The sequence below is a fragment of the Euprymna scolopes genome, chromosome 45 (assembly GCF_053919585.1).
Source record: "Euprymna scolopes isolate OS-2025 chromosome 45, ASM5391958v1, whole genome shotgun sequence".
Classification (NCBI taxonomy): domain Eukaryota; kingdom Metazoa; phylum Mollusca; class Cephalopoda; order Sepiida; family Sepiolidae; genus Euprymna; species Euprymna scolopes.
In genome coordinates, this window is record NC_136526.1 from 21149341 (window position 1) to 21163250 (window position 13910).

The 13910-nt window shown below is 35.2% G+C and overlaps 1 protein-coding gene across 1 annotated transcript in view; it reads right to left on the reverse strand.

The window, feature by feature from the left end:
* Positions 1-4740: 4740 nt before the first annotated feature.
* Positions 4741-13910, reverse strand: part of LOC145269281 (WD repeat-containing protein 35-like) — a 143094-nt gene continuing 133924 nt past the window's right edge. Inside the window, exon 32 of the mRNA XM_080124963.1 lies at positions 4741-5652. Within this exon, the coding sequence (XP_079981089.1) occupies positions 5487-5652 (166 nt within the window). The 3' untranslated portion in view covers positions 4741-5486. The remainder of the gene's footprint in view (positions 5653-13910) is intronic.

Below are 13910 nucleotides of genomic sequence, written 5' to 3' on the forward strand. Positions count from 1 at the left end.
GAACTGCAGATACTTGTGCCCCCACGACGTAGACACCCTCGACAAACCCGACAGGCAGCTAAATCCCACCCTCACTCAGTAGAGATCCCTAGATGTAAAAGATCTTTCTACTCCAGTAGTTTCTTCCCCAGAACCGCTAGACTCTGGAATTTCATTCCAGGTCCCTGCTTCCCTAACTGTACTGACATGCAGAAGTTCAAGACTAATGTGAACCGACATCTTGCTGCCCAAATCCCAACATAGTACCGCAGTAGTGCTGCCCCTGATAATAGCTCCCTACACCAAAGTGGCAATGTGCCTTGTTTCAGGTGAAAATGAAATTAAAAAAAAAAAAAGAAAAAAAAAAGACTCTATTAAGAAGAAACTTTCTTCTCTTTTCACTTATTTACGATTTTGAAAAAATAAATTTTGTATTAAATTTATTTCATCCGCCTCAGTCATCTTTGTTTGATTGTTCAGCTCCATTTTACACACATATTTTTATTTTTTTTTGAGTTTGTGGGGCTAATATCGACATCCGTAGACATGCAACACTGGAAAAGATCCAACGCTACAAATGCTGATGAAATATACAAAATCAACCTGGCCAGAAAACAAAGATGAGCTACTGATTGTGAAGGGACGAGTATTAAAAAGCTCATGAATAGTGGTCCCAAACTCTTTAAGAAAAGAGGGCCTGCAAAAGATCCATACTGGACATCTAAGGATAGAAAAGTGCATTGCAAGGGCAAAGGAAGTTATATAATATAAACAATTGAATAAAAGATATGGTAAGCACATGCACATATTATTTAAACCATAGAAACCAGCAACTATCAGAATCGTTAATACACTACGAAATACTTGTAATGCTATGGACAAAAGTTGTGACAGATATTTTTTATCTATATGATAAGGCATATGTGGTAATCATACACTATACAACAAGATATCTCAATATCCATAAACTAGACAACTGTGATAGTTAACTGCGATTAATAAAATTAAAAAAAAAACATTTTCACCAAGTTTAGTATTCCACAAATAGTGGACCAGAATACAGATCATTGGAATTCAAACAATTTGCTATGGAATGGAAATTCAAGCATATTACAACTAGTCCAAATTTCCCACAAGCAAATGGACAGGTAGAAAGAAACACAGAAACAATAAAAAGGATACTAGACAAGTATTTCAAAAGCAACCAGGATCCATTTTTTTTTTTTTTTTTTTTACACAGTGATCACCACTTATCAAGGCCCGGAAGCCACTCAGAGATAAGGGTTATTGAAAGTACATTACATTTTTAGCAATGTTAGCAGCAAGAACCACTCCATTAAAAGATAAATCACCATCACCGGCCGAATAGTTAATGAAAAGATCTCTTAGGACAAATCTTCCTAAAATTTTGCACAACAAAATAATGAAAAAGTGTAAAACAGATAAAAAGTTTAACGAACTACCAAGTCTAAGGAAAATCTACACTATTTGTATACGCTTATCCCTTATCCCTGAGTAGCTTTCGGGCCTTGATAAGTGGTGACCACCGTGTAAAAAAAATAAAAAAAAACAAACCCATCCACGGAAAATGGAACCAGGCTCCATGTTTTGATAAGCTTCTGGGATTGACCTTTACTCCTGATCTGAAATGGAACACATACATCAAATCTGTTGCCAAGGTCGCTGGAAAAACGGTGGGATCCTTCTACCACTCCAGTAGATATCACACTGCTGATGCAATTCTCTATATAAAAGCCAAGTACGTTCAAGGATGGCATATGTGGGCAGGAGCTGCTAAAAACAGCCTATCCTGCCTTGACAGAGTACAAAATAGACTTTGTAGCCTAGTGAGGGATGCCCTTTTCTCTTCCTTGTAACCTCCCACAGAAGGGACATTGCAAGCCTGTCATTGTTTTATCGTTACTTCCTGTGGAAGTTCTTGTCTGAACATTTATTCACAGTACTTTCCAAAATACACCCATATCTTGGTTTTACAAGTATCTTCACTTCGCAGCCACATAAGGTTTTCAAATCTCTCTCGCTGCCATGTTTTTCCTTGCTGTTTCCACCCACATAGTTCCAAATCTCTCTTTCTTTCCGCTGTTACGTCTGCAGCTCGCTATACAACACACAGTTATCTAACCACTTTTTCTTCAAAGTTCGGATTGGATCTTGTCTTAAAAGGTCCTCTCACACTGACTTATGCTCCCAAATCCTCTGGTCACCCACATGTCATGCGTCCATCTTACGCTGGCATGCACTTGCCAATTGTTCGCCACATGGTGCCTTTTTTCTCTGATTTTCTTTTTCTTCTCTTCTTCCTCTCCCGTGACATTACCTCCCACCACGGCTTGGTCATTTGCATATATGAGATGCCACTGCTGCTGCACATGCATCTATGCTTCTGTGATAGTGTTCTGTTTCCGGCTTGATGACTAGCCATGCTGTTGAGGGTGGGTGGAGTCAGGAGACTCTCCGGCTGGATCCACTTTTCTGGTCAAAGCTTGCTGTATTTATTTAGCAACAGACCTATTACTGCAGAGATGCTAATAACAAACATAATTAAACAATGTCGGGATGTTGATTGATAGAATTTACATAGTTTTCGGTTAAAATTCAGATGCTGGTATTTAACTAGTTGTGAGAAAGGGATATAGAAAGATAATTTGCATATACATATGCATTTTTTATTAAGGAAAAAACAACAGCAGTGGGGGGGGGTCAAGATTTTGGGAGTGTGATGTTGTTGAAAAAGGCATATGATTAGCAATATCAATAAAAAATGGAGCAGTCAAGATCAAAGTGTAGTATCTGTTCTTCAGATGCTGCATTTCCATTTCTTATTCTCTTTCGGTGGAGGATCAGTCCTTCACGACTAAGACAATTTTTTATTTTTGTACCTTTTCTCCACGTTAAAAAACGACCCTGGTGTCTAACTCTGTCCCGTGGGGAGGCATAGTAAATGGGTACAATCTTAAAAATAAACATTTCAAAGTAAAGACTATTTTTTTTGGTAAACTTTTAAAACATTTTTTAAACCATCCAGAAAAAATATATTTTGATTATATGAGGGTCGCTCCAAAAGTAATGCCTCCTATTTTTTGACTAAAAAAGCTGAAGACTTACAAAGAGGAAAGTCGTACGATTAAAGCAAGTGATTTTTTGTCCTCCAAAATTTATTTTTCTACATAGTCACCATCATTCTCAATGAACTTTTGTAAGAGCCTTGATGCATCAGTCATAAAAGTCAGCATTTTTTCATGGCTGCAATTACAATGTTATTGTCAGGGAAATGCTGCCCATATAATGCGTCCTTTAGAGGTCTGAACAAGTGGAAGTTTGACGGTGCCAGGTTTGGACTATATGGTGGATGAGACAGTTCTGTTTAGCCAAACTTTGTCACACATTCCGTGATCTTCAAACTTGTGTGTGATGTAGCATTGTAGTGTGGCAAATGGAATGTTACTCTTCTCTTGCGCCTTACACGGGCAATTTGGATCTTCAGTTTTGTGAACCTTTCAACAAGAAATCCAGGAGGATGATGCCCTACCTCTTCCAGAAGACATCACTTTGCCTGCAGATGTCTGTCTGCATCTTGAACTTCTTTGTCGGGAAGCGTGAGTGGTGCCATCCGCTTGATTGCCGTTTATAATATAAAAATAAAAAGTGTCTATCCATTAAACAATAATCATTGTTTATTGAAAAGTTGTGAAAACAATAAAAAATGAAGGATTGGTCAAAATTGAAAGCTCAGTGTCTTAATCCTACCAGACCTAGTTACTGATATACTGGTAATTTCCGAAAATGCTATATACCGAGTTACTGCTACGCCTGTATTTTTCCAACCACGTGTTTTTGTGTTGTCAGGGAGCTAAAAATAGCTACCCAATCGTTGCTTAGCTTCAATTTAGATTTATCGCAAGTCTAACGTTCTGCAAATGGCTTCCTTTGTTTTGGCGGAGTTGTGAGTTGTTTTGTTGACTAAAGTAGCCATGAAGCGAGCTACGAACCAAGCACTTTGACAGGTAAAGGAGTGAGATCAAGGAGTTTCGCGGTGCAACAAGTGTTTTATTAAAGTGTTAAATTCTGATTTAGACGAAGGCGAATTTGATCAGGAGTATGTTTCTCAATCAAGTAACGCTAGTGATGATGAATATATCAATGAAGAAGCAAGTGGGCCTGTGCACCAACGAGGGCTCCACCTGTTAGGCGGACTGGTACACAAAGGCTGAATACTGGCGGTAGATGGAAGGCAAAAAATTACTAACCCGTTTAAATTTTTTTCACAATTTTGCCCAGGAGGCAAGGCACAGGGGCAAATTAGGTTCAGTAGCTCAGATCTGGTAGGGTTGAAAGTGTTCTAGGTGAACAATATTGTTTTGTATATAAGAAGAAATCTTCATTTGAACTGTTGTCATGTGAGTGTGTGTAGAAATGAGATAAGCATGTTAAATGTGTATATTAGCGTACCTGTTTTGTTAGTGAGAAAATGCATGCATGAATCATGAACATGTAATCATTTAGCAAAGTGTATATGCTGATGCTATGTTTAGTAGTTTGTGCATCTCTCTAGCATCTAGCAGGGATGTGTATTGTCTCTGAAAGAAATAAATGAAAAATGGACTTACGCAATACTAGTTTACGCAAGGAGAAGTTGGAGACCATGCAACCTTTCTTCATGATAGAATCCCCATGCAAATACACTTGCAGAGGGTATCCATTGTCTTTCAAGACCAAAAGAAGAGCAACAAACGAACAGTATTTATGCTGTGATAAGATTTATTTATGCTTGAATTTTTTTATACATTTGCTTTTAAAGAATAAATAGTTTGTATTATTTGGATCATCTTGGATGTTGTTCGCACAATGTTTTCACCAATGTAACCTCTGACCTTCTTTAGATGCAGCTTATCAAACTTGGAAGTCTTTCTGTTTAACACCGAATGCTGAACAGATTTTCGAACAGAAACCTGAGTTTAGCTTGCTCTTGTTCCATGATTGAGATGAAGTCTTAAATAAAGATTCTACTAGGACCCATGGCATAATGGATAGAGTGCTAAGTAATAATCAGTTTTAAATGACAGTCTTCTGGAGGTTGAAGGTTCGATATTGAGTGTAGACAATCCTAATAGTACAATTACAATTCATGGCTGACAGAATGTGAACAAGCTACCTCTGTAGATTAAATAAAAGACTCCATTCAAAATTACATAGATTCCAGAGTTTAACATAAAGACTCCTGAGTTCAACAACTTAACAAGACACACCATAAGACGGTCGGAGATTACATTGGCTGAAACATTGTGAGATTAAACTATCATCTCCAAATTCTGAAAAATGAATAAATAGTTGTTATCGAATGAATGACTGTTGGAGTGGGACAGATAAGACACTCAGGTTTGATATTTGTGAGGTGTAATGGACGGAATGTAGGATTTCAGAGTTTTTTTTTTAGGGAAGAGTGGGGGCAAAGGTCACTTTATGCAGCTGCTGTGAAATTCCAAGATTCAAAATGGTGAGTGACAGAGGGGACACGTCTGCCGCTGCAAAATCTCTGACTCATAAGCGCCATGCTTGCAATGGTTGCAGATCCAATAGTGGTAGTCAAGAATTGTACGGCCACTCACAATACATGGAGGATATTTGGTAAAACAACTTGGACACATGCTGGACCTACAAAGAAATATTCAAAAATAGTTTTAACAATCATTATCACAAACACGCGTATATATCTTATCGATATTCTTTCCTTCCTTTCTTCTCTCTCTCTCTCTATATATATATATATATATAAAACGTTTTATTAACTATTTGCTCATATATATATATATATATATATATATATATATATATATATATATATACACACACACGGCTCTACATTGCGAGTGAAACAGTCATATTTACAAGTGATTTTTCAAAATGGTGATTAGAAATAATGAAACGCTTATCTTTTGGCGATTGTATTTCTTTCACTGATAACCTTCCAAAGCTCATTACTGAGTGTAAACATCTTTTCAACTTTTTTTTTTTTTTTAAATAAAACAAAATTAAATTATTTAAACAATGAAAGTTTTATAGAACAATGTACTCTTTCTTTTTTTTAACGAAGGCTGTTTAAAAAACATCTGAAGAAATTAGAATTTTTATACCTACAAATATCAACATAAAATTTGTTATATATTTAGAGTTAGATTTATTAAAAAAAAATCTTTATGATGTACATACTCGTCACAGAACTAAGATGTCATATTCTAAAAATCATGTAGGTTTGGCTAGTAACTTTTCTATTTGGCTGGTAAATGAAAATATTTAGTTGTCAAAGGTCAACTAAAGAAAACTTTGTCCGTAGAACCCTGATATCTATAATATGTCTGTGTGCATGTGCGTGTGTGTGTGTGTGTGTGTGTGTGTGTCTGGTCACGAATAGGCTCCTATATGGTTGACTATTTTAAAAAAGTGATTACATATAATGATAGAAGATGTATCGAGACACAGGAATGGGTATGTTTGATCTGGCAGAACGGTGGTTCATTAAAATTGGGGGGTCTGCGTTCACGCCTGGTCCACAAAGTATGGAAATAAAAAATTAAAAAAAAAAATGTTTACAAGTGTTTTTGATATAGATGTACATAAGAATATTTTGATAAGTATGTTTTAACTTAAATAAGGATGGTATAATAAAATTGTGGGGTCTGCGTTCGCGCCTGGCCTCCATAGAATGGAAATAGGCACAAATTTTAATAAAGACTTTTCATATCTATCTGCGTAAGTATACTTTGATAATTATGTTTCAGTTTGAAGAAATATGGTATAATAAAATTATGGGGTGTTCGTTCGCGCCTGACCTCCATAGAATGGAAATATGTCACAAAGTTTAACAAGGTTTTTTAATATAGATCCACAGAATATTGTGATAAGTGTTTCAGTGTGAATAGGTATGGTATAATAAATTATGGGGTTTATCTATTTTATTTTTACTTTCATCATATTTTACTTTGGTTTTGATACCCCCAAATTCAACTCAAATTTACAACCCTTCCTTTTCATAACCTATCATACTTTAATAAATCAGAGTCCATTTTCTGTAGGCTGTTTTTGAACCCAGTCAACGACGGGTACTTTTGCTAGTATATATATATATATATATATATATATATATATATATATATATATATATATATGTATATTTAGGCAGCATTTTTTTCTCTATGCTATATTTCATTAAATAAAATAAACGTTTTTTGTCTATTAATTCTATTTTCGATCCTTTTCAACTTCTGAATAACAGTCTTCACTTCTGGCGGGAACTGGCTGATATAATAACCATATTTATCCTGTCTGAGTACTTTCCAGTCCTTCCAGATTCATCGTCAGGGATAAATTAATCTGAACAATTTATTTTTTTTTTTTTTTGCTCTTCATTGGTTAATTATTTTAACCTTTTTTTCCATTTCCGTTATATATATATATATATATATATATATATATTTTAAATTTGTCTTTACATAAGCAGTAGTTCGTTGCTACACAGTCATGAGTATGTTTCGGTCTACTAATATTTAATAACTAGAGACCTCATCAGGCAACAATCCTTATTTTCGAAAACGGAATTCTAAATGAAGAGCGAAAATTAACTTTCAGCAAAAGAAGACTTCTTTTTTTTTTTAAAAACGGGTCACGAGGGTGAAGATTCAGCTTCTGCGGAGAACAGGGTTGAATTGGGTGCGTGTAAACGTGTTTTTTTTATTTAAAAATTTTTTTATTTCCATACTTTGTGGACCAGGCGCGAACGCAGACTGCACAATTTTAATGAACCACTGTTCTGCCAGATCAAACATACCCATTCCTGTGTCTCGATACATCTTCTATCATCATATGTGATCAGTTTTCTATAATAGTCAACCATATAGCAGCCTATTCGTGACCAGACACACACACACACACACACACACACACACACACACACACACACACACACACACACACACACAGATGTTCAGCTTTATATTATAGATTATTTTAACCTTAACCATTCCATTTCCGCGTTATATATATATAGTCATCCACATACAATACTCTTTTGCTGTTTCACAGCTCATCAGTGCGGCTAGACAGGCAACTATGCATATATTATTTTAAACTTAACCGTTTTATACGTATATATATATATATATATATATATATATATATATATATATATAACGGAAATGGAAAAAAAGGTTAAATAATATATATATATATATATATAAATATATATTATTTAACCTTTTTTTCCATTTCCGTTATATATATACATATACATACATATATTTATATATAGGAGGGAGAGTTTAAATTATTTATTAGACACCCTGCGTCTCCAGTCTCTCTATAAAAGGGGTTGTCATGACAACCTGGCATGAGGTTACTTCACCATACAAGTAAACCCTGACCAAATAATTAAAATAACATAATATTAAAAGACAAAATATGATGCCCTCAACACGACTATACACGAACAAATACTAGGAATCTGAAGAAACAACAAAACACATCATCAGATCAGTTGAATTCTTTTCCTGAAATCCTGTAAGACTAAGAGACCAAAATAAAAATATACTTGAACACAGTTAAGTGGTCAAGTGGAGAGAGAAAAATTAATGTTTTTCACTTTTTTATTAACGGAATATTTGAGTAGAAGCGAATTTTTATTGAACTCTCTAATATCCGTGTATCTCACATAGAGTTCAAGTATTATCCCCTAAAAGGAGTCTTTAACTCCTGAGAACTTACTTAAGTGAAAAAAAAAGAAGATATATATTTATTCCAGGTAGAGAGATATCCAAAAATGAAGAATAATTAAATTTAACAAAGGTCATTGATAGTGCTCAATCAAGGAGAGCAAATCATATTTTTTTTATTATTCTTTATGTAAATACATTCATATCTTGCTACGATGTGCAGACCGTTTTGATTATAATAGATCTCGTCAGGCAAGAAAAATTAAAAAAAAAAAAAAAAAAAAATTCACAGATTAAAATGGTTCAAAACCATTTACAATTTTAGAGGAGATACACTTTGAACCATTTTTAATTATTTATTTTTCTTGCCTGATGAGATCTATTATGATCAAAAGGGTCTGCACATCATAGCAAGATATGACTGTATTTACATATAGAATAATATATATATATATATATATATATATATATATATATATATATAATCTTTTTTGGGGGGAGTTCAATTGTTAGTCCCTAAAAGGAGCCCTAACTTTTGAGAACTTACTTGAGTGAAAATACTCGATTGAATGATTCCAAAGACTCAAAAAATTATATTTTATACCCCTTGTTAAAATACTCAGCATTATATAGTAAAGATCAAGGATAAGTGGAGTAATCTTGGGAAAAATAGTGGTGTCCTCCCCTACACCTTGATTTAGTAGCAATTAAAAAACAATCTTTGAGTCGCCTGTGACTATGGTCAAGCATTTTATTTACTTTACTTTTCCCATTAATATTGATCAATTAATAATTTAATTATATTATATTAATATTGATCAATTAATAATTTATTAATAACTAGCTAGATGGGGGGGGGGCGGCTGTGCCCGGTCATAAAATACACTTAAATATGATATGTTAATTTGTCCAGATTTTGTATATATGATGATTATAGAGTTGTGATTTCAAAAGTAAAAAAAGTATTTAGGTGTCATCAGCTGGAATCGAAACAGAAATCAAAACTGTAACATTCAAAGCTGGTACTGTTCCAACGACTGATTAAAAATTAAAAAATAAACTAAAATGAATGTACAAAATGTGTAACGAATTGGCCCATTGAAAACTATTTTAACCGACTAAAAGAACAGTCCGTAAAAAATCCAATCATTTGAGGCTCCTATCGCGGCTCTGCGACTTTTAGTTTCAGAAGCGATAGAGTTTGAAAATATGGAAACAGACAGACTGATAGACAAACAGACAGACATAGCTGTTATATATTAGATTTTTATAATCAAATGTATGAGTTTTACATAATTTTTATTGAACATTATATAAATGAGTACTGATTATTGATGAGATTTAACAATTTCTTAGTTGAACTTAATGGCTTTGTATTTTTTTTTTATTTCTTGCTTATTTTTGTTTTCATGTTTCTTATATTAAATTCAAATATAAGCATACCAACTCATTTTTAGATTTCTGTTATAGACATGTCTTAAATACCTTTTAATTGGCAAAGTTGAGCATACGTTCAATATAACCAGCAATATGTTTATATTTGATAAAGGATAATAAGACTTCAGCTGCAAAAATATTATTTTAATTATCTTTTAAATATGCTTATATCTCTTAAGTTTGTTATTTTTATGCTTTAGGCGTAATTTTTTTTCCTATATATATATAGCAGGGAGACCCGACGTTGCCTGGGATTGAATGATGATCAATAAATGTTTCACACTCCTATATTTTTATTGCCATCGAAATCGGTAAAATTGCCCATTTTTTAATCAAATCGATTGATTACCTGCTCTAGTTGGGAACCCATTGCGGTGCACTGGAAGGAATCTTCACATGCGTCTTCGTAGTGACTTAATCCAGAATACATTGTAATCTAAATTGCACTGTAGAGAACCTACTTTTGATTTTATAATTTTTTTTTTTTTGTAACATTTTCACTCCAAACAAGACACATTGCCACTTTGATGTAGGGGGTTACTATCAGGAACATAAGCTACAGGGGTACTATGTAGGGAGTTGGGCAACAAGATGTCGGTTCACGTTACACTTGAACTTCTGCATGTCAGTACAGTTGGGGAAGCAGGGTCCCAGAAGGGAGTTCTAAAGTCTAGCGGTTCTGGAGAAGAAACTACTGGAGGAGAAGGCTATCTTACATCTAGGGATCTCTACCGTGAAAGGATGGGATTTAGTTGCTTGTCGGGTCTGTCGGGGGTATTTGCGTCGAGGGGGTACAAGTGCTTGCAGTTCGTCAGAGCATTCACCGATGGAATATTTCGTCGATGGGACAGGGGCTGAAGCTTAGATCACAGTTCGGAACCTATCAGGTTGACAATTCTCTTTTGGACCTTGTCAAGGAGCGAGAGACTAGTAGCAGATGCACCAGCCCAAATATGACAACAATACTCCATACATGGGCGAATGGTGGCCTTATAGAGGTACAGGATACTTTTGGGCGTTAGTAGCTTTCTAGAACGGTAGAGAGAGCCTACCTTCTTCGCAGCGGTCCTGGCAATACTCTCGATGTAATTGTTCCAACTCATGTTTCTGTAAACGTTAGGCTGAGGAGTTTACAAGATGTACTTTCAGATAAAGAGTCTTTGGTCATTGCTATTGATGGTAGAGAAGGTTTCTTGTAATTATTGAAGGAAACAAACAAGTTTAGTCTTAGCAGCATTAAATGTGACCATTCATTTTTGGCCATTGCTATTGGTGATAGAGAAGGTTTGTAATTATTGAAGGAAACAAGTTTTGTCTTGGCAGCATTGAATGTGACTATCCATTTATGTCCCCATTCCACTACAGATCGAAGGTCATCCTCTAGTGTTTCTGCCATTTCTTTAGATATGTGTTCATTTGTTTTCCTGTCGTGTCTGTTATAGAGCATGGTATCATCAGCATATATACCCATCTCAGAGACAATTTTGTCAGAGAGGTCATTTATGAATATTAGGAATAATAGAGGTCCAAGGATAGACCCCTGAGGAACTCCCGTATTTATATCATATTGTTTAGATGTACGACCATCGAGGACAATCTGGATTTTTCTCTTATCTAAAAAGGATTTAATTATGTTAAGTATTTTTCCAGTGATACCGTATGATCTGATTTTCCTGAGAAGACCTTCATGCCATACTCTGTCAAAAGCCTTAGATATATCTAGAGCTCTACCCTCCACTGCTTTGTCCAGTGAATGGTATATACGTTCAGAGATTACAGTTAGGATGTCTGCTGTGGAACGGGCCTGCCTAAATCCATATTGTTGGTCGGTCAGAAGTTTAGTATCTGTAAGGTGATGGACCAAAGCCTGGTTAATTATGGACAAATATTTTCACAAAAAGTGGGAGGAGGCTAATGGGGCGGTAATTGAAAACTGGTACCACAGAAGCAGTTTTCCAGCAGGTAGGAAAGCAAGATTCATTAAGGCATTTGTTGTAAAGTTTGGAGAGAACTGGAGCTACTTCGGCGGAGCATTTTTTTAATAGCACAGCTGGGATGAGATCTGGTCCACATGTTCCCGCGCGGAAATTTTATAGCAAGCCCCACTTTCCCCAATGGTTTACTTCTACTTGTGCAGCTGCCATTGCGCAAAGGCAGCATGCGTACCGCAGATTTAACCGACACGAGTCCAGTTCAAACAGGCATTATTTTTATATAATGGGTTAAATTTAAGTTTAAAATGAAAAGTCAAGCATCATTGTTCAGGTGTGCTCTAAACAGAAACATTCATTTCAGATGCACTCCTATCATGTAAAAAAAACTACTGTTAATTTTATATGCCTGACCTTACTGCTTATGTGGTAATAATGGCTTGAATTTAGGTTTAAAATGAGAACAAGCCATGCTTGTGTGGTCCTCCTCTTGTGCTGCATGCGAGATGACGCCACAAAAAATAGTGAAGAAATGATGAATGTGAGAAGTGTGAAGAGCCAACGTTGCCTTCATATTTTCGCCAAGTTTCAGAAAAATCTAATGGATGGAGAAAAAGTTATGGAGTAAAAAGTGTCAGTTTTTGCAATTTTGGGGCATTTTTGACCCCTTTTGAGCTCCTGGAATGCTGAATCCCAGTGAAAATGGACAAATGATGCAGTTTCACACATTATATTTGAATTCAGAACCATGGAAAACTACTATATAGACATACATATCAAGTTCTTGAGTAATATGAAAAAAGAGCTCCAAAAAGGAATGTGTTTTTTTAGCCTTAAAAGTTCCAGAGGAATGCGAACCAGAATTTTGCCACGATCACCCATACTGAATTTATATTAAGAACAATGGCCTCCACATTTTGGCCAAATTTCAGGAAAATCTAATGGATGGATCAAACGCTATGGGGCAAAAAGTGTCATTTTTTGTCATTTTGAGGCATTTTTGACCTCTTTTGAACCCCTGGGGACGCCGAATCCCAGTGTAAATGTATAATGGTGCAGTTTCAGGCCTTAACACATGTATATTTGAAGAGACCACCGTGAAAATCCACTATATAGTCAGATATATGAAGTTTTTGTTAAGAAATATGAAAAAAAGAGGTGCTTTTAGCACTGAAAGTCCCCGGGGACTTGAACCAGAATTTTGCCAGGGTCACTCATACTGGATTTATATTAAGAACAATGGCCTCCACATTTTGGGTAAGTTTAAAAAAAAAAAGAAAATCTAATGGATGGATCAAAAGTAATGTGTAATTTTGGGCCATTTTGGAGCATTTTTTACCTCTTTTGAGCCCCTGGGGGCGCAATGGGAATCTTTGTAAAAAAATTTTTTTCATTGTGCACATCTATTTAATGAAATACAATTTTTAGAAAAATTTTCAGGAAAAACTAATGGATGGTTATCTGGCAATAGTCCGGACTAATGGACGCATGGAAGCACGGACGCCACTGAAACCATAGGTCCATCTCCAATAAATCGGGGGAAGCAAAAAGTCAAATATCATGGTGCAATTCTGCATAAAGGCAAAAACATTTATTTTGAATGTGCCCCTGTTATATCAAAGAACCTACCATTGATTTTATATGTCGGGCCTTTCGAACTATGTAATAATAAAACTTCTCAACTGCACTTATAATGTTAGGCTGTGTAAGGTGTTAACTTTGGTCAAAATCGCCTGTTCTTTATTTCATCGAGTTATTTCGATTATTGATATTTATCAAAGACATTCTGATACAAAACCTATCTCAGAACACTGCCAGGCACATAAAGTACCTTTATGTG